Source organism: Phocoena phocoena, chromosome 3 (assembly GCF_963924675.1).
Source record: "Phocoena phocoena chromosome 3, mPhoPho1.1, whole genome shotgun sequence".
NCBI lineage: Eukaryota > Metazoa > Chordata > Mammalia > Artiodactyla > Phocoenidae > Phocoena > Phocoena phocoena.
Window position 1 is genome coordinate 34916091 of NC_089221.1, and position 27515 is coordinate 34943605.

At 40.0% G+C, this 27515-nt stretch overlaps 1 protein-coding gene across 1 annotated transcript in view; it reads right to left on the reverse strand.

Moving 5' to 3' along the window:
• The window catches only part of OXCT1 (3-oxoacid CoA-transferase 1), a 143062-nt gene extending 125006 nt beyond the window's left edge, over positions 1-18056 (reverse strand). Inside the window, exons 1-4 of the mRNA XM_065873138.1 lie at positions 17928-18056; positions 13933-14041; positions 5039-5129; positions 380-515 (exon numbers count right to left, since the gene is read on the reverse strand). Of these exons, the coding sequence (XP_065729210.1) occupies positions 380-515; positions 5039-5129; positions 13933-14041; positions 17928-18005 (414 nt within the window). The 5' untranslated portion in view covers positions 18006-18056. The remainder of the gene's footprint in view (positions 1-379; positions 516-5038; positions 5130-13932; positions 14042-17927) is intronic.
• Positions 18057-27515: the final 9459 nt, after the last annotated feature.

Consider the following 27515-nt stretch of genomic DNA (forward strand, 5'->3'; position numbering starts at 1 on the left):
CTTTCCTATGTTTCAGCAAGACCAGATTCCCCACAAATTTCTAATTCTATGATTCATAGGAATTGACTTTTAGGACAATCATCAAACATTCCAGCAATTTCTTTTGCATGCGCCAATGAAATATACATTATAGTGCCAAACTTAAAATTTTATCCTGAAGCCTAGATATTTTCACTTTCTTTTTCAGTGCACAGCAACAAACTAGTTCTCTAGCAATCAAGAGGTGTGACCTATAAACACAATTCCTTGGTTTGGCAAAAGAGCATTCTACCTTACCTCTCTTACACAATGAAATTTCTAGGAGGAAAAAGGTAAATTTTAAAATAAATTAGTATTGTAAAAAAAAAAAAAAAAAAAAAAAAAAAGAATTTTTTTTTACCTGAGGTGTCAGCTCTACTTCTAATTCACCAGATAAATACTGTCGTTCAAATTCTGCATTTTCACCCACATACGAAGAGATCATGCGTTTTATCTGCTTGGATCGAAGTAAAAGGCCCAAACCAAAGTTGTCAACCCTAGAAGGAAAATGCAAGCAGCTTACAATCAAGGGATATTTGATAGAACATTCATATCACTTACTTTCAAAAACTTGAAATTTTATATGACAAACCACTCACATTTCTCCTGACAACCTCCTTTTCTCCCAACTTCGACTTCACTCTCCCTCCTCATTCTCATGCCCACAAATGGCCATTCCCACTCAACTAACTCTTTCCTAATTCTCAGAATGCATTTCCAAGCCTCTAACCTCCCCCCAACTGTCCCGACACACTGAATACCTTAAAGTAGTTCAGGTAACAGGTAACTGTCAACCTCCTGATAGACTTGTTTATAGTCCTAGCTTCCAATATTGAATCTAATAACATTTCCCACCCACCATGAGTGTAAAAGAAATACCTGCATGATTTATTCTTACTTGGTTCAAAAGAAGACTAAAGCCTAAATAACAAGTATTTTCAAGAGTGCATTTTTGAGATGTGAAAATTCCCTGAAGATTGATAACACACTTGTCCACTAGAGGGCTACAAATCACTAAAAAGTCAGTCTTGCAAAACATTACACAAAACGCTTTATGTTTTTTGTTTGTTTTTCACCTACTGCTAATTACCATCTAGCTAGGCCTTCAGTTCTTCAGGTAAACAATTCTGTTCCCCTCAATTCAGCTCCATCTGCATCCTTCCTCATCTCACCTGATGGCAGCCCCATCCTCACTACTTCAGAACAAAATTCATGGTGTGATCTCTGACACACACATTCCACAGCAACTTTATTGGAAAATCCTGACTCTATCTTCAGAATCTATCCAGAATCTGAGCATTTCTCACTCCCTCTCTGGGACCGGCCCATCTCTTTCCTGGATACTGCAGTAACCTTTCTTGTTTCTAATCCTGCCTGCTACGATCTACTCATAAAATGACAGCCAAAAATACAAGTATAAAATAAAATATGTCAGATCATGTCACTGCTCTGCTCAAAACCCTGCCTTGGTACCCATTTATTTAGAGTAAAAGCAAATGTCTCTAGAGTGGACTGCAAGGCTGGGATGGAATGCCCTTTCACACCTCTGACCTCACTCCTCCCATTTTCCTTTTTGCTCACTTCTCTACCTCTGCTGGCCTCCTTACAGTCCCTCAAACATACCAGACATCCTCTCTAGGGGCTTTGAACTGGCTTTCCATCTCTCTTGGAAACTCTTCCTCCAGATAGCGTTCTACATAAACATCTGTTAACCATTTGTCAAATGAATTTATTGCTTGATTTCACTTTCCCCCTCCTCACTGGCTTCTTTGTAATAAAAATGAAAATCATCAAGTCTTCATGCTGGATATTTGCTATGTGTCCCTCCGGATCCATTCTCCAACCTCTAGCCTGGGGCAGCTGCCCTATGTAGACTGAATCATGGGGTGCCCTGCCCTCTGGCTTCTGATTGGGCCCATCCATTGCTGACTGGGTTCAGCCAGTGTAAGGCACCACCAGGGGGGTTGGGGGGGGGGGTGTGGGGGGAGAATGGTAGCAGGACATCTATTCCCTTGGCTCTCTCCCTGGCAGGCTGCAGCACATTGGATAGCCCTCTCCATAAGGCTTTCTTCTGGGTCCAAACAGCCCCCTCCCCTCATCCCATCAGGCCCAGGGCTGGAAGAAACAGCTCTCCACTGTTAATAATAATCTTGCACTTGGGGGCCATTATTAAGTAAAATAAGGGTTCCTTGGACACAAGCACTGCGATACAGATCATGGATCTGATAACCGAGGATACGGCAACAGTGGATCTGATGACCATGGATCTGATAACCGGGGTGGCTACTAAGTGACCAGCTGGAGGGGTACACTGCACAAAGGTATGATTTACATCCAGGGCAAGACAGAGCAGGAGGGTCCGAGACTTCATCACACTACTCAGAATAGCCTGGAACTTAAAACTTATGAATTGTTTATTTCTGGAATTTTCCATTTAATATTTTCAGACCAAGGTTGACCATAGATAACTGAAACCACGTAAAGCAAAATCATGGATATGGGAGGAGTGCTGCACATATTACCTGTTAGTATTTATTAGTCTTCTACATGTAAGTGGGGCTGCCCTTGGAGTTGTCTAAACCCCCACCTTCAAGAACTGTAATCCAAAATTACCTTGTCACAAGGAAATGAAAATAACTAATATAGCACACCTATTCTTCCCTGGGCTCTGTGATTTAATTGGTTGATATATAGCATATCATGAAACTTTTGGTTTATACAGGCTTATAATTCATATGTCAAAGTCTTCCAAAAATCAAAGGAACATCAGCAATTTTCCTGCCTTCCTAATCAACCCATATCAAAGTATTAATTCATCTGAATGATCCTAAGGTAGGGTTTGTCGTATCAAGACTAACAGTTAATACTCCATAGCAAAGTAAGTGGTACCTCAGGCCAACAGGTCTTAGTGATCATTAAAAGCAAATAAAACAAAAGTAGACAATCAGGAATCCTGAGCTTTGGAAAGACTTCCAATTCAGGCAGAACTTATATAGATGGAGTCTTAGGAGAAAATAGCCATTACTTCTTTTTTTTAAAATTGAAGTATAGTTGATTTACAATGTATTAGTTTCAGCTGTACAGCAAAGTGATTTGGTTATATATTCATATACATTCTTTTTCAGATTCTTTTCCATTATAGGTTGTTACAAGGTATTGAATATAGTTCCCTGTGCTATACAGTAGGTCCTTGTTTATCTATTTTACATATAGTAGTATATATCTGTTAATCCCAAACTCCTAATTTATCCTTCCCCTGCCCCCTTTCCCCTTTGGTAACCATAAGTTTGTTTTCTATGTCTGAGTCTATTTCCATTTTGTAAATAAGTTCATTTGTATCATTCTTTTTGATTCCACATATTGGTGATAACCATTACTTCTAATTCCATGTTCTCTACATTTACCCAACAACTCAAACCATGTCGTTGGTTCTCCAATAAAGTGATGCTAAGTTGTCCTCATTTATCTGACTCTAAGGATCAAAACAAAGCCCTTATCCCTATAGACCTCAAGGATTTAGACTCCTCTAATTATGAGAATCAACTTCCAATGAGGGTGTGCAAAGTGCCTTCTTTGAGTTCAGCGAAGTAGGTTATTGGTACCTACTCTGCATCGAAAATTTACATTGATCTACACCACTCCTTGTAAGCACTGAGCTAACAGGAAAACCCAACCAAGTACTGATAATCAAAAGTATTTTTAATAAATATAAAGTCCGCTCAAAGGGCACAGGATGTGTTTAAGAAATACCAAGTGATCATGAACAAGTTACTTCCTGGATTACAGATGAGTTTCCCCTGTTAAATGAGGGAACTGGAACAGATGATCTCTACAATCCCATCCAGCTCCAACTCTCGGTGATTCTGAGACTATAGGCTAAGCATAGCAGGAAATAGAAAACTACTCTAGGGACTTCTCTGGCGGTTCAGTGGTTAAGACTCTACGATTCCACTGCAGGGGGCGCAGGTTTGATCCCTGGTGGGGGAACTGAGATCCCACATGCCGCGTGGGGCAGCCAAAAAATAAATAAAAAGAACAAAGAAAACTACTCCAAGTAACAGGATTGGCCTGTAATATACATCAGAGATAATAAATACAATTCAGTACATAAAGAAAGGCTAACCATCTCCAAAGGCATTCAGAAAGGGGAAAGATCAATGAAGGCTAGAGCAGCTCTATAATTAGATAGGGCTTCTTCTGTAAGATGGGAAAGATGTGGATAGGCAGAGAAGTGGAGAGCCTTCCAAATGAAAATAATAGCATAAATAAACTCAGCAAAGGAAAAAATGAGCACAAATGTAGATCAGTTTTGTTTCCTAAGTAATCTGTGCTATTTTTTCTAAATTGCATTTATGATAACAGACTAAACTAACTGCCAATTCGGTTAATTTTTAAGATCTTTAAAGTCCTTCATTATTAAAAGAGAGCTGACAATTTACCATTTTTCACAAAAATAGCTTTTTCCTTGATAACTAAATATATTTTAATATGCAGGCCATTCATCATTAAAATGTTATGGCTCATTTTTGACCATTTTGATATGTGAGCCTACTGGCTTAAGTGCCAGCTGCATACCCTCCTCCTTTTACCAAGAACAGCAACATTTGTAATGATTGATGGTATTCTTTATGTATCGTCTAGGGTAAGGGCATAACCAAAAGAAAAGACTTGAAACAGATTTCAAATAGATGTCCATCTTCCTTTATAAATAAGGATCTACAATAACATACAACATAAAGGAACCTCTTTAAATTTTAAAATGAAGGACTCAATTTGAACATACTTCTTTTTTTATTGCAGGATCTTGGTTTCCCTGATCAAACCCATACCCCCTGCAGTGGAAGCGCGGAGTCTTAACCACTGGACTGCAGCGGAAGTCCCAATAAACATTATCTTTTGATCCTTGAGCATATTGTTCTTGTCAATAGGGAAATTTTTCATTTCACTGATAGACTTCATTTCAGTATCATGGAGGACTGTCATTTCTTTCAAGCCAATTGTTTTAAAAATGCACGCTTACCCTGCATTGTTGCTGACTGCAGTTAGTCCTTTTACTCCAGTCTTTAGCAAAGCTCCTATAAGATTCTCTGGAATTCCACATAACCCAAAACCTATAATGAGCCAAAAAGATAAACAATTTGTGTAGAGGGTAATGTTCTTTTAGGGAAATGTATGTGTCATTCTTTTTAATAAAAAGAAAATATACCAACACATTATTAGACCTACTAAGCAAAATGCACAGGCATATCTCAGCAACTTAATAAATACACAATAAAAAGATCAAATTCCTGGTGCCAGGAATTTGAGGGGAGGGGGTAGATGAATACAGAGTATATAAGTTTTTATGAGCAGTGACATACTTTGTATGACATTATAATGATGGATATATGTCATTATACTTTTGTCCAAACCCATAGAACATGCAATAATATTCACTTTGTTAAAGTGAACCTTAAGATGAACTGTGGACTTGTTGATTATGATGTGTCAAGGCAGTTCATCCCTGGTTTAAAAAAAAAAAAAGCTACCACTCTTGATAATAGCTATGCATGTGTGAGGAGGGGGGTCATGAGGAATTTCTGTACCTTCCTGTCCAGTTTGTTGTAAACCTAAAACTGCTTTAAAAAAAGTCTCAAAAAAAAAAAAAAGAATTCACACTCAGGACAGACATTTTTGGCAAAACTTTTGTTTCACTTATAAAAGCACAAATTAACCCCAGAAAAAATAAAATAAATGGTCATACAGCTGTATCCAAATGTTTTACATCGTTATATAATACCAGACATCACTGTCAAGTCTTGATTCATAAGTATAAGGCCAAGTGCAACGTGCTAATACGGCTACACGTCGTTCTTCTTGCACTTAACTACATCTCTATTATTTTCCCACTTTAAAATTGAACCTTTGTACAGTCACTTTTTCAAGCATGTTTCTTTTATATGCCTGAGTTGATTTTGCAGATCCAGAAGCCTAAGCCAATGACTTTCATTTCTTTACATCTTCCACAATTCCTCAAATGGTATTGGGTCTAAAGACCAATGACTGCTGAGTTGAATGAATGAAGAGCAGCCTTAAAAATAAGCCTTGATTTTTGTGACCAAGGCCAAGAAATCCAAAGAAATGTACAATATAAGAATCAGGATAGAGAGAAGGGGAAGACGGCGGAAGAGTAAGACGCGGGGATCACCTTCCACCCCACAGATACACCAGAAATACATCTACACGTGGAACAACTCCTACAGAACACCTACTGAACGCTGGCAGAAGACCTCAGACCTCCCAAAAGGCAAGAAACTCCCCACGTACCTGGGTAGAGCAAAAGAAAAAAGAATAAGCAGAGACAAAAGAATAGAGATGGGCCCTGCACCAGTGGGAGGGAGCTGTGAAGGAGGAAAGATTTCCACACACTAGAAGCCCCTTCGCGGGCGGTGACTGCGGGCGAAGGAGGAGGGGAGCTTCAGGGCCGCGGAGGAGAGCGCAGCCACAGGGTTGTGGAGGGAAAAGCGGGGAGATTCCCCGCACAGAGGATCGGTGCCGACCAGCACTCACCAGCCTAAGAGGCTTGTCTGCGCACCCACAGGGGTGGGTGGGGCTGGTGGCTGAGGCTCCGGCTTCTGTAGAATGAGCGTGAACACAGCCTGCAGGGATTTAATGCACCACGGCTAGCCGGGAGGGAATCCCGGAAAAAGTCTGGGCCTGCCAAAGAGGCAAGAGACTTTTTCTTCCCTCTTTGTTTCTTGGTGCGCGAGGAGAAGGGATTAAGAGTGCTGCTTAAAGGAGCTCCAGAGACGGGCGTGAACCGCGGCTAACAGAGCAGACCCCAGAAACGGGCATGAGACGCTAAGGCTGCTGCTGCCGCCACCAAGAAACATGTGAGCGAGCACAGGTCACTCTCCACACCTACCTTACGGGGAGCCTGTGCAGCCCGCCACTGCCAGGGTCCCGGGATACAGGGACAACTTCCCCGCGAGAACGCACGGCGCACATCAAGCTAGTGCAACGTCACTCTGGCCTCTGCCGCCGCAGGCTCGTCCCGCACTCCGAGCCCCTCCCTCCCCCCGGCCTGAGCGAGCCAGAGCCCCCGAATCAGCGGCTCCTTTAACCCCGTCCTGTCTGAGCAAATAACAGAAGCCCTCAGGAGACATACAGGCAGAGGCGGGGCCAAATCCAAAGCTGAGCCCCTGGGAACTGTGAGAACAAAGAAGAGAAAGGGAAATCTCTCCCAGCAGCCTCAGGAGCAGCGGATTAAATCTCCACAATCAACTTGATGTACCCTGCATCTGTGGAATACATGAATAGACAACGAATCATCCCAAATTGAGGAGGTGGACTTTGAGAGCAAGATTTATTATTTTTTCCCCTTTTCCTCTTTTCGTGAGTGTGTATGTGTCTGCTTCTGTGCGAGATTTTGTCTGTATAGCTTTGCTTTCACCATTTGTCCTAGGATTCTATACATCCGTTTTTCTGATTTTTTTTTTTACTTTAAAAAAATTGTTTTTCTTAACACTTTTTTATTTTAATAATTATTTTATTTTACCTTACTTTATTTTCTTTTATCCTCTTTCTTTCTTTCTACTTTTTCTCCCTTTTATTCTGAGCCGTGTGGATGAAGGGCTCTTGGTGCTGCAGCCAGGAGTCAGTGCTGTGCCTCTGAGGTGGGAGAGCCAACTTCAGGACACTGGTCCACAAGAGACCTCCCAGCTTCACCTAATATCAAATGGTGAAAATCTCCCAGAGATCTCCATCTCAACACCAACATCCAGCTTCACTCAACGACCAGCAAGCTACGGTGCTGGACACCCTATGCCAAACAACTAGCAAGACAGGAACACAACCCCACCCATTAGTAGAGAGACTGCCTAAAATCATAATAAGTCCACAGACACCCCAAAACACACCACCAGACGTGGACCTGCCCACCAGAGAGACAAGATCCAGCCTCATCCACCAAAACACAGGCACTAGTCCCCTCCACCAGGAAGCCTGCACATCCCACTGAATCAACTTTAGCCACTGGAGACAGACATCAAAAACAACGGGAACTACGAACCTGCAGCCTGCAAAAAGGAGACCCCAAAGACAGTAAGAGAAGCAAAATGAGAAGACAGAAAAACACACAGCAGATGAAGCAGCAAGATAAAAACCCACCAGACCTAACAAATGAAGAGGAAATAGGCAGTCTGCCTGAAAAAGAATTCAGAATAATGATAGTAAACATGATCCAAAATCTTGGAAATAGAATAGACAAAGTGCAAGAAAACATTTAACAAGGACCTAGAAGAACTAAAGATAAAACAAACAATGATGAAGAACACAATAAATGAAATTAAAAATACTCTGGAAGAGATCAATAGCAGAATAACTGAGGCAGAAGAACGGATAAGTGACCTGGAATATAAAATAGTGGAAATAACTACTGCAGAGCAGAATAAAGAAAAAAGAATGAAAAGAACTGAGGACTGTCTCAGAAACCTCTGGGACAACATTAAACGCACCACCATGCAAATTATAGGGGTTCCAGAAGAAGAGAAAAAGACAGGGACTGAGAAAATATTTGAAGAGATTATAGTTGAAAACTTCCCTAATATGGGAAAGGAAATAGTTAATCAAGTCCAGGAAGCACAGAGAGTCCCACAGGATAAATCCAAGGAGAAACATGCCACGACACATATTAATCAAACTGTCAAAAATTAAATACAAAGAAAACATACATATTAAAATCAGCAAGGGAAAAACAAAAAATAACACACAAGGGAATCCCCATAAGGTTAACTGCTGATCTTTCAGCAGAAACTCTGCAAGCCACAAGGGACTGGAAGGACTTATTTAAAGTGATGAAGGACAAAAACCTACAACCAAGATTACTCTACCCAGCAAGGATCTCATTCAGATTTGATGGAGAAATTAAAACCTTTACAGAAAAGCAAAAGCTGAGAGAGTTCAGCACCACCAAACCAGCTTTACAACAAATGCTAAAGGACCTTCTCTAGGCAAGAAACACAAGAGAAGGAAAAGACCTACAATAACAAACCCAAAACAATTAAGAAAATGGTAATAGGAACATACATATCAAAATTACCTTAAATGTAAATACACTAAATGTTCCCACCAAAAGACACAGACTGGCTGAATGGATACAAAAACAAGACCCATATATATGCTGTCTACAAGAGACCCACTTCAGACATAAAGACACATACAGACTGAAAGTGAGGGGATGGAAAAAGATATTCCATGCAAATGGAAACCAAAAGAAAGCTACAGTAGCAAATCTCATATCAGACAAAATAGACTTTAAAATAAAGACTATTAGAAGAGACAATGAAGGACACTACATAATGATCAAGGGATCGATCCAAGAAGAAGATATAACAATTGTAAATATTTATGCACCCAACATAGGAGCACCTCAATACATAAGGCAAATACTAACAGCCATAAAAGGGGAAATTGACAGTAACACATTCATAGTAGGGGACTTTAACACCCCACTTTCACCAATGGACAGATCATCCAAATTGAAAATAAATAAGGAAACACAAGCTTTAACTGATACATTAAACAAGATGGACTTAATTGATATTTATAGGACACTCCATCCAAAAATAACAGAATACACATCTTTCTCAAGTGCTCATGGAACATTCTCCAGGAAAAATCATATCTTGGGTCACAAATCAAGCCTTGGTAAATTTAAGAAAATTGAAACTGTATCAAGTATCTTTACTGACCACAAAGCTATGAGACTAGATATCAATTACAGGAAAAGATCTGTAAAAAGTACAAACACATGGAGGCTAAACAATACACTACTTAATAACAAAGTGATCACTGAAGAAATCAAAGAGGAAATTAAAAAATACCTAGAAACAAATGACAATGGACACACGACGACCCAAAACCTATGGGATGCAGCAAAAACAGTTCTAAGAGGGAAGTTTATAGCAATACAATCCTACCTTAAGAAACAGGAAACATCTTGAATAAACAACCTAACATTGCACATAAAGCAATTAGAGAAAGAAGAACAAAAAAACCCGAAAGTTAGCAGAAGGAAAGAAATCATAAAAATCAGATCAGAAATAAAAGAAATGAAAGAAGCGATACCAAAGATCAATAAAACTAAAAGCTGGTTGTTTGAGAAGATAAATAAAATTGATAAACCATTAGCCAGACTCATCAAGAAAAAAAGGGAGAAGACTCAAATCAATAGAATTAGAAATGAAAAAGGAGAAGTAACAACTGACACTGCAGAAATACAAAAGATCATGAGAGATTACTACAAGCAACTCTATGCCAGTAAAATGGACAACCTGGAAGAAATGGACAAATTCTTAGAAATGCACAACCTGCCAAGACTGAATCAGGAAGAAATACAAAATATGAACAGACCAATCACAAGCACTGAAATTGAAACTGAGTAAAAATCTTCCAACAAACAAAAGCCCAGGACCAGATGGCTTCACAGGCGAATTCTATCAAACATTTAGAGAAGAGCTAACACCTATCCTTCTCAAACTCTTCCAAAATATAGCAGAGGGAGGAACACTCCCAAACTCATTCTATGAGGCCACCATCACCCTGATACCAAAAGCAGACAAGGATGTCACAAAGAAAGAAAACTACAGGCCAATATCACTGATGAACATAGATGCAGAAATCCTAATAAAATGCTAGCAAACAGAATCCAACAGCATATTAAAAGGATCATACACCATGATCAAGTGGGGTTTATCCTAGGAATGCAAGGAGTTTTCAATATACGCAAACCAATCAATGTGATACACCATATTAACAAACTGAAGGAGAAAAACCATATGGTCATCTCAATAGATGCAGAGAAAGCTTTCGACAAAATTCAACACCCATTTATGATAAAAACCCTGCAGAAAGTAGGCATAGAGGGAACTTTCCTCAACATAATAAAGATCATATATGACAAACCTACAGCCAACATCATCCTCAATGGTGAAAAACTGAAACCATTTCCACTAAGATCAGGAACAAGACAAGGTTGCCCATTCTCACCTCTCTTATTCAACATAGTTTTGGAAGTTTTAGCCACAGCAATCAGAGAAGAAAAGGAAATAAAAGGAATCCAAATCGGAAAAGAAGAAGTAAAGCTGTCAGTGTTTGCAGATGACATGATACTCTATATAGAGAATCCTAAAGATGCTACCAGGAAACTACTAGAGCTAATCAGTAAATTTGGTAAAGTAGCAGGATACAAAATTAATGCACAGAAATCTCTGGCATTCCTATACACTGATGATGAAAAATCTGAAAGTGAAATCAAGAAAAGACTCCCATTTACCATTACAACAAAAAGAATAAAATATCTAGGAATAGGGGCTTCCCTGGTGGCTCAGTGGCTGGGAGTCTGCCTGCCGATGCAGGGGACACGGGTTCGTGCCCCAGACCGGGAGGATCCCACGTGCCACGGAGCACCTGGGCCCGTGAGCCGTGGCCGTTGGGCCTGTGCATCTGGAGCCTGTGCTCTGCATATGGAGGGGCCACAACGGTGAGAGGCCCGTGTACCACAACAAAAAAAAAATCTAGGAATAAACCCACCTACGGAGACAAAAGACCTGTATGCAGAAAATTGTAAGACACTGATGAAAGTAATTAAACATGATACAAATAGATGGAGAGATATACCATGTTCTTGGATTGGAAGAATCAGCATTGTGAAAACGACTCTACTACCCAAAGCAATCTACAGATTCAATGCAATCCCTATCAAACTACCATGGGCATTTTTCACAGAACTAGAACAAAAAATTTCACAATTTGTATGGAAACACAAAAGACTCCGAATAGCCAAAGCAACCTTGAAAAAGAAAAACGGAGCTGGAGGAATCAGGCTCCCTGACTTCAGACTATACTACAAAGCTACAGTAATCAAGACAGTATGGTAACTGGCACAAAAACAGAAACACAGATCAATGGAAAAGAATAGAAAGCCCAGAGATACACCCACGCACATATGGTCACCTTATCTTTGATAAAGGAGGCAGGAATGTACAGTGGAGAAAGGACAGCCTCTTCAATAAGTGGTGCTGGGAAAACTGTCCAGGTACATGTAAAAGTATGAGATTACATCACTCCCTAACACCATACACAAAAATAAGCTCTAAATGGATTAAAGACCTAAATGTAAGGCCAGAAACTATCAAAGTCTTAGAGGAATACATAGGCAGAACATTCTATGACATAAATCACAGCAAGATCCTTTTTGACCCACCTCCTAGAGAAATGCAAATAAAAACAAAAATAAACAAATGGGACCTAATGAAACTTAAAAGCTTTTGCACAGCAATGGGAACCATAAACAAGACCAAAAGATAACCCTCAGAATGGGAGAAAATATTTGCAAATGAAGCAATTGACAAAGGATTAATCTCCAAAATTTACAAGCAGCTCATGCAGCTCAATAACAAAAAAACAAAATGGGCAGAAGACCTAAATAGACATTTCTCCAAAGAAGATATACAGACTGCCAACAAACACAAGAAAGAATGCTCAACATCGTTAATCAATAGAGAAATGCAAATCGAAACTACAATGAGATATCATCTCACACCAGTCAGAATGACCATCATCAAAAAATCTAGAAACAATAAATTCTGCAGAGGGTGTGGAGAAAAGGGAACACTCTTGCACTGCTGGTGGGAATGTGAATTGGTACAGCCACTATGGAGAACAGTATGGAGGTTCCTTAAAAAACTACAAATAGAACTACCATATGACCCAGCAATCCCACTACAGGGCATATACCCTGAGAAAACCATAATTCAAAGAGTCATGTACCAAAATGTTCATTGCAGCTCTATTTACAATAGCCAGGAGATGGAAACAACCTAAGTGTCCATCATCGGATGAATGGATAAAGAAGCTGTGGCACATATATACAATGGAATATTACTCAGCCATAAAAAGAAACGAAATTGAGATATTTGTAATGAGGTGGATGGACTTAGAGTCCGTCATACAGAGCGAAATAAGTCAGAAGGAGAAAGACAAATACCGTATGCTAACACATATATATGGAATTTAAGGAAAAAAATGTCATGAAGAACCTAGGGGTAAGACAGGAATAAAGACACAGACCTACTAGAGAATGGACTTGAGGATATAGGGAGGGGGAAAGGTAAGCTGTGACAAAGTGATAGAGTGGCATGGACATATATACAGTACCAAACGTAAAATAGATAGCTAGTGGGAAGCAGCCGCATAGCACAGGGAGATCAGCTTGGTGCTTTGTGACCACCTAGATGGGTGGGTTAGGGAGGGTGGGAGGGAGGGAGACACAAGAGGCAAGAGATATGGGAACATATGTATATGTATAACTGATTCACTTTGTTATAAAGCAGAAACTAACACACCATTGTAAAGCAATTATGAGTGTGAGACAGTGGTGCTAAAAGATATTCTAAACAAAGAGAAGCAAAGACCTTGGGAGACTCACTAACAGATTGAGGCATATGTGCTCTCAAACTCATAAAATGAGGAGAAACAAAGAGTGACTAGCTGTGGGCTGATGAGATCAATGAATTCCCAAGAATCTACGGATTTTTCAAAACTACTAATAAGATACCACCATTTAAGGCATCAGCTTTTCAAAATAATAGAAACACAAAAGGAAAGAAAAGGTAAAACGTAAAGTGCTAAACCTTGCTAAGCTTTCAGGAAGGGGACACTAATAAAAAATAGATAATATGTAATTAATAAATAAAAATAAGATAATGAATAAATAAGTAATAAAATAATTGGCATTTCCAATATTTGGCATTTATTAACTAAGCAGGAAAATAATTGGCATTTCTAATCTACATACTTTGCCATTGTAATTTCCCTGCTTTGCTAAAAACATAAGTCTGTTACCATAAAAAGAAAAACAGTACTATTACTCACCACCAACCAGTACTGTTGCACCATCAGGGACGTCTTTTACCGCTTCCACTGGATCCATATAAAATTTGGTATGGCGACGTGTGCTGGTTGAAAAGTAGCAAACACATCCCTAAAACATTAAAAAACATTTTTAAGTGAATAAACATTTGGAAACATGCATTTGCTTTCCATGTATAGCGATGTATTCAATTTTTATCTATACAATTTCACTAGCTCATCTTTGAAAGAGTTGGGCTGTAAGTAGCTCATCTTAGGAGTAGGATGGACATACTCTACCCACAGATTATCACCAGAATCCCCTTATGATCCATATCTTTTATTATATAAGGAAAACTCTGTGTCATTTGCGGCCCCTCGGAAAAGTGAAAGAAAGTAGATAACCTGTATACTGGAACTCAAATTCACAATATCAGTGTCATCAAGCATCAATTTCTGATAGCAACACAACCAACAAATATTTCCTGTGACAAAATTTATGTGCCAAGTTCTGCACTATTTATTTCAATCTATCGATGGTAAGGATTAAGACACAACTGTTGCTCTCAATACTACAAATACTACATATTTGGATCCTGATCCAATCTTGGGTGTCAAAGAATGCCTCCTGAAAGGACAAGTAAAGAACAGCACACCAAAAAACTCATTCCCCTAAGGGGCCTGAAGTTTATGGATGCTGGAGAAAAGTAGCAAACTGTTATCTGCAAGAGAGGCATGGTTAGTCTTACCCCAGTGTACTATTTGTTGCAAATCAGGCTATCTAGCGAGCATTCACCATCAGTTTTAAACTGTTTCCCTCTTTACACTTCATCCACAATATGGACAGGAAAAAATGATAAAGTCGATTGTGTTGTAATCAATCACTCATACTCAACATCCTCTCTCCTTTATTCTCATTATATAGTCAACCTAGAAAGAGAGGGAGTAGAGAGAATGACACCTGACTCCTGAGATGCTGTCCCTTAACCAGCCCACATCCACGGCCTATCAGTCTCCCAGACAGAGAACCCGAGGGGGTCCTTTTAGCAGCAAAAATGAGCTCTGTCATTCTTCGTCCTCCAAAAACTCCTTTCATAAAAAGTGTCAATTAATACAAAAGAAAATTTAGGAGAACTATACTGAAAGTCAAATGAGACCTGCAAAGGTATAGGTTGCCCAAATGACCTTTGGCCTTTTAAATTTCAACCTTGGTCAAGGTCAGATGAGGAGGTTGGTATACTCTGGCATACTGCCCAAACACAGGGAAGTAAGTAGAGGCGGGGATAGAAAGGAAAGGGCTTGAGTTACAAACAGCTTTCTCCTCTTCCCTACCCTCAAGTAGCAAGGAGTTATGTGATTCTGTCTTAACACACACATACACACAAAAACATATTTTTAATCTTAGAAATTAAAAGTTTGATAGTCTGAATAAGTAGGCTGAGAAATTGAATATTTCCTGCCATATTAGTAAACAAAGAATGTCACCGTCACCAGCGATTGCAAGCCCTCCAAAGTGAGCTGATGAGCCCTGAAAAAACTCGGGGCTGAAAAGAATACCTACCATCTAGCAGCCATCAGACTGCCGCCACTCCCTGCAGGGAGCCCTGAGGAAACTCAGGATGTAAAAATACAGGCCCCAGATAGGTGCATATCAAAGGAGTGATTTCAGTGAGCCCAGACTCTTGCATCTTCCCATACAGAGAAAAAAAGTGCTAAATTCCTAAACTTGAGATATCTGGTTTTCTTTATTTAACAACAATCTTTTGACTTTCCCAATTACCTGCTCTTTGTTGCAAAACTTCTAAATATCCTGGCCCCTCCCCTGGCCTCCTCCGAGCAGTTTCAGAGTTACCTGAAACGCTGTCTCCTGGGCTGCAGTCCTCATTTTGCCCGAAATAAAGCTTAACTCGCAACTCTCACGTTGTGCATATATATATATATATATTTTAAGTCAACAGTCTATTTTAGTCGAAGTCAATGGCAATGGCTCTGAAAGTGCAGTCTTCAGACCTGAAGCATTATCAAATGGGAACTTATTAATGCAGAGTATGGGACTCCAGCCAGGACCTACTAAATCAGAAATTCTGGGGATGAACACAGCAATCTATTTAATAAAGCCTCCAGTTAATTCTGATGCAAACTCAAGTTTGAAAGACATGTTTATCATAAATAAAAAAGAAAAAAACCTATCTCATTTTACCTGTTGGGTATGTTTAGCAGAAAAATTCTCAAGGTTACCACATAAGTTTCCCACAGAGTTCTCTCATCCACCTATGAAACATGTTGAATGTCTATTCTATGCAGGGTAGTGTGTAATGTTGAGAGAGACAGAGAATAAGGCATACAATATGGTCTCTGCAAATTTCATCTGGTTATGAAGACAATGTACACACATTCAAAAAGTTAAACAAGTACACAAGTGTCACAGTTAACGCAAGCAGGAGGTAAGGATTTAAGGGCTAAATAAGCAGTAAGAGCCCTAAGTGCCAAGCACCGAAGGAACACAGGGAAGCTGGATGATAATCAAACCTGAAAGGAGAGATGAGATACAGAAAAACCCGTAATTTGTAGCTCGGCCATCTAAGAAGAGGTTTGCTGGGTTTCGGGAATAGTTTAACAATATACTGAAGAAAATGAGTAAGTTACACTTAGGCAAATAAGTAACTGTCAAAAGAAGGAATGATATTGACCTTGGCCCAAGGATATCGCTGTGTCCTGATTTGCATTAGTTTCAGCGCCCACAGCAATCTGACTGAAGGTCAAGTTCCCTTTTAATAATGCTTTACATATCCAAAGCTATCTGCAATTATCAAAATGCTTCCTAAGAAGCATTTATGAGTAAACCGGTCCAGGTCTAAATCATCCTAGCCCTTACCTACGGGGCTTGGTGGCTCCTCTGCGTTCACCGCTCTCAGAGAGTGGACGTGGGGAAGAAGGGAGAGCAATGGGACGGGGCAGGAGTTCCCTGAGTATTCAAGTGTGCAAGGCACGCTTTTAAGCTCGGAACTATTATTCAAAACGCTGCTAAGTAAAAACATCACTTTTCCTTGTCTCTTCCAAGTAAAGGCTCCCGTGGTGATGGACGTAGCCGAGGTAAGCCACCCTCCAAGACTCAGAGCTCTGGTCCTGTCCGAGGACTCGGAATAGGAACCGCACCGGGACGTGGGCTTACAGGCGGGGACAGAGCATGGAGCAAAAAAAGACCACACATCAGCCAACAATCGCGCCGCGAATGCCTCAGAATACTACCACTCGTAACGTGTTTGCAGTGAAGGCGGAACAAGGTTTGCAAAAGGCTTTGAAATCGGAAATCCCGAGGAGCCTTGGAAGAAGGGACGCCGGTGCCCAAAGCCCGCGCTCTAGCCACCGCCTATCCTCTACAGGCTCCTCCGCGTGGGGAGGTAAAAAACGCCCAGGCAAGGGCTCCAGTCCGGGTTCCCCGTCCCACCGCAGAGGTGCGGCGCAGCCCTATCCGGGAGGTGGGGCGCAACGTTCCATCCCCTTGGCGGTGAACTCAAGCCGACCCCTGACTAGCCCTGCGCTGGGTTCCGGGCCTCTAGAGGCGCCCCTGCCCCGAGATTCCCATATCGGAGCGCAATCCTACCAGCTACAGCCGTCGCCCCTTGCCCCCTTTAAACAAGCGAACCCTCCTCGTCCCGTTTCGGCCGCCAGAGGCCCCTCCCAGAAGGCTGCCAAGGAAGCGGAGACGCGTGCCGGGAAGGACGCGAGCGAGCCCCGAAGGGCGCGGCGGCGCTGCCAGGCGTCCTCCTGCCCCTCAGCCTCTCTGCGCGCTTCTTTGCCTCGTTTCGCCCCATCGGGAAAGCAGGTGCAGAACCAAGCCAAAGAGGCCATGCGGCAGAGCGGCCAGGCAAGGAAGGCGTCGTCGCGTCTCGGGGCCCTGGATGCCGGCTCCCGGACTGGAGCGGGTGGGTACGGGCAGAGGAGAAAACGCTGGCACCACTCGGGAGTTCGTCCGCACTCGTTCGACACGCGGCCTTGCTCTTCACCCGCACTTTTACCTTGGACCAGGCGCCCCCGGGGCGGCGGGCGGAGGGACAGAACCGCAGGCTGGAGGAGAGGCGTGTGAGTGCCGCCATGGTTGGGCTGGGGGGTAGTCGCAGGCCGGGCCGAAGCGAGCGTGTGAGTGTGTCAGCAAGCGCGGCCCGGGCCTCCGCGTCACCGAACGGGAGGAAAAGGAAGGCGCGCAGGGGGCGGGCTGGAGCCTCGAACGCGCTTCTGTGACGTCCTGGGACCTCCGGGGCCGGGCTCCGGCTGACAGAGAAGAGATGCTGGGAGGGGCTGGCGGCCGGGGCGGATCGCGGGTAAAGTGCCGTTCCGGCCGCGCTCGGATGCTTCCTCGCGTCGGGCGTATTCCAGACCGTCGTGTTGCGCGCCCTTGCCGCCGCAGCTCCTCGGCTTTGAGCTGTCGCGGGTATCTGTCTATATATACCAAGGTCAGGGATAAGCCTTGGCCTAGCGTTCGGGCGGCGCAGGAAGGCCTCTCCCGGAGCTCGCTGCTTTTTCATGTCAGTGTCTGGCACCTGTGTGGGCTGCAAAGGGGTACCTGCCTGGAGGCCCACCGCCTCTCTTCCCCCCGCCTGGACAGCGTTCCCACGTTTTCCATTTCTCAGTCCCCTCTCCCCACACCTGTCCCTGGCTTGTGTAGAGTTAAGTTTGCTCTGAGAACCTGCCACGAGCCATATTCCTTGAAGTGTGATCAGACAGGCCTGGTCAAGATTGTCCCTGGTCAGGAAGGCAAGATTAGGACTGAGCCTCTGGGACCTGATTTTAGCACACCTTCTTTTCCATCCCTATCATCCAAGTCTGCATTTTGCAGGATCTTTCTGGCACTGGAGTCCCAGAAACCCCAGCTATTACTCAGCAGATGCAAACATACAGCTGTGTATCCCTTTGACTGACCTGAGACAAGTTTCATAACTTTCCTAAGCCTGTGTCCTTATCTGCAAATTAAAATTGCTTATAATACTCAGAACTGTCCTGAAGATTACACGAGGTAATTCATGCAAAGCTTCTGGCCCCATTTATAAACACTCAATAAATCTTAGGCGTTACTCTAAGTTTCTTCAAGTTGGCAGTGGTGCATTGATATGACACATACATTCAATGAAAGTCTGATTTCTTCAGAACCGTCTATGTACTTAGCAGCTGAGTGGAAGGACCAAGTGGGAAATCAATAAACATTTTATTTGATTAAGGGCTGGCCATGTCCTGGGAATGTGGCTGTTAGTTTTTGAAGCAAAGCTAACACGAAAATTAAATGAGCCCTTAGCTTCCTTAGCAAGTATACTGAGACGGTGGACAGTCAGTCCAGTTTAAATTGTTTCTATAAAAGCACTGCCCTTTCATGGTATTCTTTTTAACTCCGAATTTCTTTTTTTCCTGTGAATACTATATATATATATTTTTTTACATCTTTATTGGAGTATAATTGCTTTACATTGTTGTGTTAGTATAATTTTAATTAAAGTCATTGAGAGAACAAAATACCAAGTTAGACTGTCCAATGACATAAGGAGAAATTAACTTCACAATGCTCTCTATTTTCGACACATTTTAAGAACTTGGATAGAGGGGAAATTTAGGTATTAGAACTAAAGTCCCATTTCTAGTCCTAATACAACATATAACGCCATCATAGGGTAGCTGGCAGAATGTGAAAAAGCTAAACTTCACAACTGGGTCTGCTTTTCCACTTTCGCCCTTCCAGAGGACACATGAAATGGAAACAGCCTTGGCAACTGTGTCAAACTGTGGTCATATGACTCACTCTTCTTGGCTGGTCTCACTCTGTTGCTCCTGGCTGAGGAAAAGACACATATTTTTAGTCTTAAACTCTGTGTGACTCTTAAATCTCGTGAAAAAAATCAGCTTCATTACTCAACGGTCAAAACACACTATTATTTTTTGGTGACTCTATGACTCCATTTTGTACTTTTTGAATAAAATATGAGAATCTTCAGCTTGAACAAATTATAGAAAAGTTTTTCTGTCGTATTTTCCTTCTGGTTCCACAACCATTTCGATTTTAACCTCTGTAAAATCTACTTTTTAAAAACATCTGGAACTCTACTCGATACTCTGGAATGACCTGTTTGGGAAAAGCATCTATAAAAGAGTAGATATATGTATAATATATGTACAACTGATTCACTTTGCTGTACACCTGAAACTAACACAACATTGTGAATTAACTATACTCCAATAAAAACTTTTTAAAAATAAAAGTAAAAAACCCCAAAAATATCCAAATTTTTCTGAACTAGTAAGAATAGCTCCCCTTTGTCTTAGGGGCAGTTTGTGACAGATATATATCATATTCTGGAGACTTTTCCTCGTGTAATATTGTAGAGTTTAACTTCCACATTCTTAAAACTTGGGAGAGGAATTTCCCTGGTGGTCCAGTGGTTAAGAATCCATCTTGCAGTGCAGAGGACACGGGTTTGATCCCTGATTCGGGGAACTAAGATCCCACATACTGCAGGGCAACTAAGCCCACCTGCCGCAACTACTGAGCCAGCGCCTCACAACCAGAGAGACTGCGTGCTGCAAACTACAGAGCCCACACGCTCTGGAACCCGCACACTGCAACTAAGACCCGATGTTGCAGAAAATTAATTGATCGATGGATTTAAAAAAAAAAAACTTGGGAGAATTGAATTGAATTCAAAGCCCTTAAACAAAAGGTCTGATTTTAGACAGGCAATAGGAAAGTTTATTTTGTATTATGTTATTATATATATAATATAGCATATATTATTTTAATATATTTTTTAAATTTCAAGATCAATTTTATTGCAGCCAAAACAGTGGCATTAACTGTACACAATAAACTCTTATGTACATACATGTTTTAAGTTATGGGGTTAAGTTTATTTTGGCAGACAGTGTTAAACAAAGTTAAAGTTGCACACATTAGTAACATAAGTCAACATCCTTAATTTGGTATAAGTGTGAACACATTTTCTTGCTTTCCTGTGTTCTGCTAAATCACCATAACTTAAACTGCTTTATAAAACTGATATGCTGAAATTTAGAGTTTTTGCTTATGCTGTAATTGATATATTATGTGATATATATATATACATTCCCCTCCCTTTCTATCAAATGAATGAAAACAATGTGTCAGAGTTGGTTAGACTGTAAGTTGTCATTCTCTGTTTGAGGGATTTTTATTTAAATTCTCCTAAAATATGCGGTAACATCATCCTTTCTAATTACTGAAAGATAGGACATTCTGCCATCACAGTTGGAGTATTCAGACTGATAATCAGGGGCTTTAAAACTTGTTTTCAAAACCAGTTGTTTGACTGGTTTAGCTAGTAATTGTAGTTTTTAAGTAGGTCATTTGAATCTTAAAAAAAATATATGGGGCTTCCCTGGTAGCGCAGTGGTTGAGAGTCCGCCTGCCGATGCAGGGGACACAGGTTCGTGCCCCGGTCCGGGAAGATCCCACATGCCGCGGAGCGGCTGGGCCCGTGAGCCATGGCCGCTGAGCCTGTGCGTCCGGAGCCTGTGCTCCACAACGGGAGACGCCACAAGAGTGAGAGGCCCAGGTACCGCAAAAAAAAAAAAAAAAATATATATATATATATATACATGTGTTTCATTTTATACAATGATCCTTTAATATATGGAAAACAAATCCATTCAGACAATTTTCCTCTAGTAGATTTGAAAGACATAGATTTGAAATTTTACAAATTTATAAATATAAGTATTGTTTTATGCAAATCATTATTCCCTAGTTTACCTTTTTTGTAAGCTTCTTATTTTCGTAGATTCTTTGAAATAGTGTTTTTTAATTAACTAATGTGTACTAATATTTGTTCAATGGATAAAAAATGAATTTTGCTTAAAGTGTAGTTTTTTCTTAGGAAAAAATGGTAAACAACTAAATGCATGCGATGGTTGGAGAAGGCTCAACTACTGGAATGAAAGTGAAAATTATGTTAAAGTGCAAAGGAAACTCAAAAGAGCAAAACACACCAGAGGTATCTTGCATGCGTTCAAGTCTGATCATGTCACTTCTGCTTAAAAAATTTCAGTGGTTTTCCCCATTGCCTTTAAGATCCAAAGTCCACGCTTCTTAACTTGGCATAGAAGGGTATCATCTCTTTTGGTTTTCCTCTCACCTGTATATCACCTTTATACAGTATTCCAAACTGTATTTGCCTCTTGATTTTCACAGGATGAGTCCGCACAACTCAGAATCAAATATTGATAGCAGAGTAGTAAAGAACATGGACTCTGTAGCTAGACTGCCTGTGTTCAAATCTCAGCTCTGCTGTTCCCTAGCCATGTGGCCTCCTCTGGTCAATAGTTAAAGAGAGCTGCAGAACTGCAAAATGAAAGGTCATGTCTGGACCAGTATCTGTTTGTACTACTCTGGTGTTAAAAGTTTATACCTTGTAAACGTATATATTTCTCAGATACTTTCTATATTTTCATAAACTGGGAAACATCAGACAGGATTCAAACCCTGTACTCTATGGTGTTAAAGACTATTTATGCCTCCTTCTTTATGGGATATCTTTGAATCTGACCCCACCTCCCCAATTTTACTCATTCTGCCCTAGTGCAGGACTTCAATTTCAGTTTCTCTCCCCTGGATTATTGCAGCTGCTTCCCAAATGAAGTACTATTCTCCCCTAAAGGTAACCGCTTTTTAAATTATCATTTCAAATACAGATGTGATCTTCTCATATGCTTTCCTAAAACGCTTTGAGAAATCCTCATAGGCTACAAGTTAAAGTTCAACATCCAATTATAGCCAAGGTCTTTCTAAACCATCGTACCTTAAGAGCTTTGCAGAAGTGAAACCGTATAACTCAGATTGGGACTTGAACCCACGGGCTTTTAATTGTGATCACACACCTGGTCTTAGGACTTAATGAAGCTCAGTTTCTTGATGTTGTCTTGACGCAGAAAGAATTCAGTGAGAGACAAAGTGATAGGTAAGAAGTGGATTTATTTAGAGAGAAACACACTCCACGGATGGAGTGTAGGCCATCTCAGAAGGTGAGAGGCCCCAGAGTATGGGGTGGGTTAGTTTTTATGGGCTGGGTAATTTCATAGGCTGAGTGGGAAGATTATTCCAACTATTTTGGGGAAGGGATGAGGATTTCCAGGAATTGGGCTACCGCCCACTTTTTAACCTCTTACAGTTGGTCTCTGAACTGTCGTGGCACTGGTGGGTGTGTCATTTAGATGCTAATGTATTACAATGAGGCTCAAGGTCCACTGGAAGTCCAATCTTCCGCCATCAAGACCTAGTTGGTTCTAACCAGTTTTTGTCATGTCCTATGACTATGTCATTCTTTGAAAGGTTGTGCTCCGCCCCCTTCCCTCCTGTTTCAGAAGTACTTCAGGGGTTCCACAAACATTGAATCTTGAAATTAAATTTTTAATTATATTTTAACTTTTCTGTCAATTCTAACATAGTAGCATATATACTCAATTGTGGTATAACTCTGATTTTAACATATTAAAAATTACAAGATCATGCAGTTAGGAGGCAGAACTCAGAATAATATATGGCAAAGATGGTTTTTTTAATTAGCGGAAAAAGATGAACTAGTCCCTGAACTGGGTTAGGAAAATTTGCTGTAAATTTAGAAAAAATATAGATTGCTATATCTCAGCATATGTATAAAATACAACACAGGTTGATTGAATTACTAAATACATTTTAAAAGACTATTATACTGAGACAGGAAGGAAGGGGGCAGGACACAACCATTAAAAGAATGCCACAGCCATTGAGGATATGACATAAACTGGTTAGAACCAACTAGGCCCAAGGTGGTGGAAGATTCAACTTCCCATAGACTTTGAACCTCATTTATACGCTTATTGTAATATATTAGCATGCTAAATGACACGCCCACAGACACCATGACAGTTCAGAGGCCAACCTAGAGGTTAAAAAGTGGGCAGTGGCCCAATTCATGGAAATCCCCTCCCCGTCCCCAAAATAGTTGGAATAACTCCCCCATTCCTTGGCATTTGAAATTACCCAGCCCATAAAAACTAACCACCCTCTCACCTCAGGGCCCCTCTCACCTTCTGAGATGGACCACATTCTGTCTGTCGAATGTATATCTCTCTAAATAAACTCCCTTTCACTTTACTATGGCTCACTCTTGAACTCTTTCCTGCATGAAGCCAAGGATGCTCACTTGGCCCATCCCAAACTCGAGCCCAAGGGGGCCCGAGACCTGGGACATGACTATTCTCTCACATCCCCTTCTGGAACACTGCCACCACTAAAAAGTAAAAACTTTAAGTATGTGTTTCGGATAATTGTAAAAGGCAGAATTCAATGTGTACTATATAATGATCACAGTCATGTGTTAAATATTTTTGCATAAGGCTCAAAACTGAAAAGGACCACCCAAAAAATGAGAAAAAAAAATGTGATGAGGGCAGGACTTTAGGTATGTTCTCTCATTGTTTAAATATTTTAAAACTTTTAATTAACTCTTAAAAGTACTATATATATATAGTTTTAGTGTGAGAGTTTAAAATATATTGAATTTAAAATACATTTCAGTATCTCAAAGAGATAGTTTTACACCTGTGTTCATTGCAGCATTATTCACAATAGCCAAGATGTGGAAGCAACCTAATGTCCATCCACATATAAATAGATAAAGAAAATGTGGTATAGAAATGTCAGTAATCAGAAAAACAAATAGCAAGCTAATGTGTAAATTTGTGGGGGGGAAATAAAAAGAACATTTCCCATTACATGTAGGGGGGGAAGAAAAAAAGACCTCTAATTCCACATATTTTGTAGAAGATCCTAAAAACAAGTTAAAGTGATGACATCATTTCAAAGAACAATAAGCTTTATGCCAACTCACCATCACAAAACATAGACCTGGTATATAGAAAGAAAATATTATGTGATTGAAATCTAAAAGTGACTTGTGGCTATCTTGTGTCTATCAGGCCGACAGAATACACCAGCAAATTATTTCTTTTATGGTTATACCCTGTAAGAGTTAATACAGAAATGTCTCAGGAATTATGTAAATTTATACATATATGCATATATATACATATATATATAATCAACAAGAAATTATTTAATTGTCCTAGTTACTTTAAAATATAGAAAATATATAAAGAGTTTATTACCTTTGCATAAAATGCCAATCAATATTTTAGGATGCATTTTGAATTCTTAAAAACTATAGGATTTCAATTTTTGGCAGTGACCATGGTTATTTACATGTACAATAATTTTTATTTAAAAGACTTCATGATTAAATTGCATCATTTATTTGGCATGCCACATTCTTAAAATTTCACTTAGCTATAAGAAGAAAATACAGTAGCTTTTTAAATATTAGAATGAGGAAGATCATTATAAATGTATCACAAACCCAAAAGCCATAAAACAAAAAGTAATAAATACATTTTTAAAAAATTCACACCAGTAAAAAAAGCCATAAACAAGGTCATGAAACAAATGACATATAAAGAGCCTCTGCAAATCACTAAAACAGACCAATAGAAAAAGAAATACAAAAGGTTGAAAACAAGTGTACAAGGCTCTCTACCTCACTGATAAATTTTAAATTGCAATTAAATCTATAATGGCATATGTTTCACCAAAATATAGGCAAAAATTGTCACATGCTGATTTGGCAAAGATGTAGGAAAGTCTCCCTAGTATATTTCACTAATGTATACTTCCTCTATGAAAGTAAATTTGGCAATACTTATGAAAATTTTAAATACACTGACAATTTCATCCCTAGAAATTTATCGCAGAGATATATTCACACATGTGGGAAATGATACATGCATTAAGATATTTATCATAGTATTGTTTTTAATGGCAAAATAATTAGAATCAACTTAAATACCCAAAAATGTGGTACTAGTTAGAGAAATTACAGAACATTCATAAAATGGGGTATTGTACAACCATTAACTAAAAGGGGAAATGGGGTAAAGTCATACCTTACAAAAGAAGGAAATCCTGCCATATGTGACAAAACAAATGAACCTTAAGGTTACAAATACTGTATGATTCTCACTTATATGTGGTATCTAAAAGAGTCAAACTCATAGAAGCAGAGAATAGAATAGTGGCTGCCAGGGGCTCAGTGGAAGGGGAAAACGGAGAGTTGCTATTTAACAGGCATAAAGTTTCAGTTATACACGATGAACAAGTGAATAAGTTGTAGAAATCTGCTGTACAACACTGCCTATAGTTAACGATTCTGTATTGTACAGTTAAAAATGTATTAGGAGGTAGATCTCATGTTGTGTTCCTACCACAATATATATATACATAAATATTATGTTTATATATATTATATATATCCAATTTGATTACCAACTTTTTCCTTCTCCAGTCTCAACCTGGAAACCCAGGGGAGTGTTTCAGGGGACTAGATACTATGTTCCATGCACATCACAAACTAATTTTTCCTTTGCCCAGAATGGAGTAACAGTAATAATCTTCCAGTATGTACTTCTCTATAGATGAACGAGTGTGGCAGCCTTCAACGAAATAAAGCCATTTAGTTGGGAAACAAGAGAATGAACAAGATAAATATCTCCTCATAATAACGTAAATCACTATTGGACATCAGCCAGTTCCTAGTAGTCTTGAGTTGTGACTTGAAACATTGCTATCTCCATGTCTACATGTGTGGGTTTTCTACCTACCTCAGGCTTGTCCTGCAGCTCTATTTGTTGATTTCTAATGAAACACCCCTGAATTTTAAAAGAATAGAACTGACTAATCTACTGCCTAGTCCTGGAATATAATAAGTCTAAAAGCACGGAAGTGCAATTCCCTGGAATGTAGTAGGAAAAGTACTGGGGGAAAATCAGGCTCACAGAATGTATAGCTTGCTTTCAGTGACCACATGTGGAGGAAAGGCAGCGTAGATTTTAACAGGCAAGCTTCATGTCCCATTTTGGATAAGAACCTTGGAAGAAAAATTCGTTTGATATCAATATCTTATGATAATTATTATTTTCACTATCTTTATTCTCTGCATATTCTAGAGTAGTGGTCTACAAACTTTGTGTGATCTGTATATATAAATTTTGAAGTTGTACCCTACATATACATACAGTTGGCCCTCTGAATCTGCGGGTTCTGCATCCATAGATTCAACCAACCTCAACAGATGAAAAATATTCGGAAAAAAATATTCCAGAAGGTTCCAAAACACCAAAATTTGAATTCGCCACACACCAGCAACTATTTACATTGCATTTACATTGATTAGATATTGTAAATAATCTAGAGATGATCTGAAGTACATGGGAAAATGTGCGTAGGTTATATGCAAATACTACGCAATTTTACGTAAGGGATTTGAGCATCCACGGATTTTTTTTATCTGCGGTGAGTCCTGGAACCAATCTCCTGCAGATAACGAGGGGCATAAACATACATGTGTATGTGTATGTGTTTATTTCTTTGTAAATTATAAAAAGCAATTTTTATAACAGCAAAAAAACAGTATAGTTAAATGTGTCAATAAGGGGATAGGTCTGTAAAAGTACATTAGTCTACAGACTAATTCATCTACGGACTAATCATTAAGTTCTTC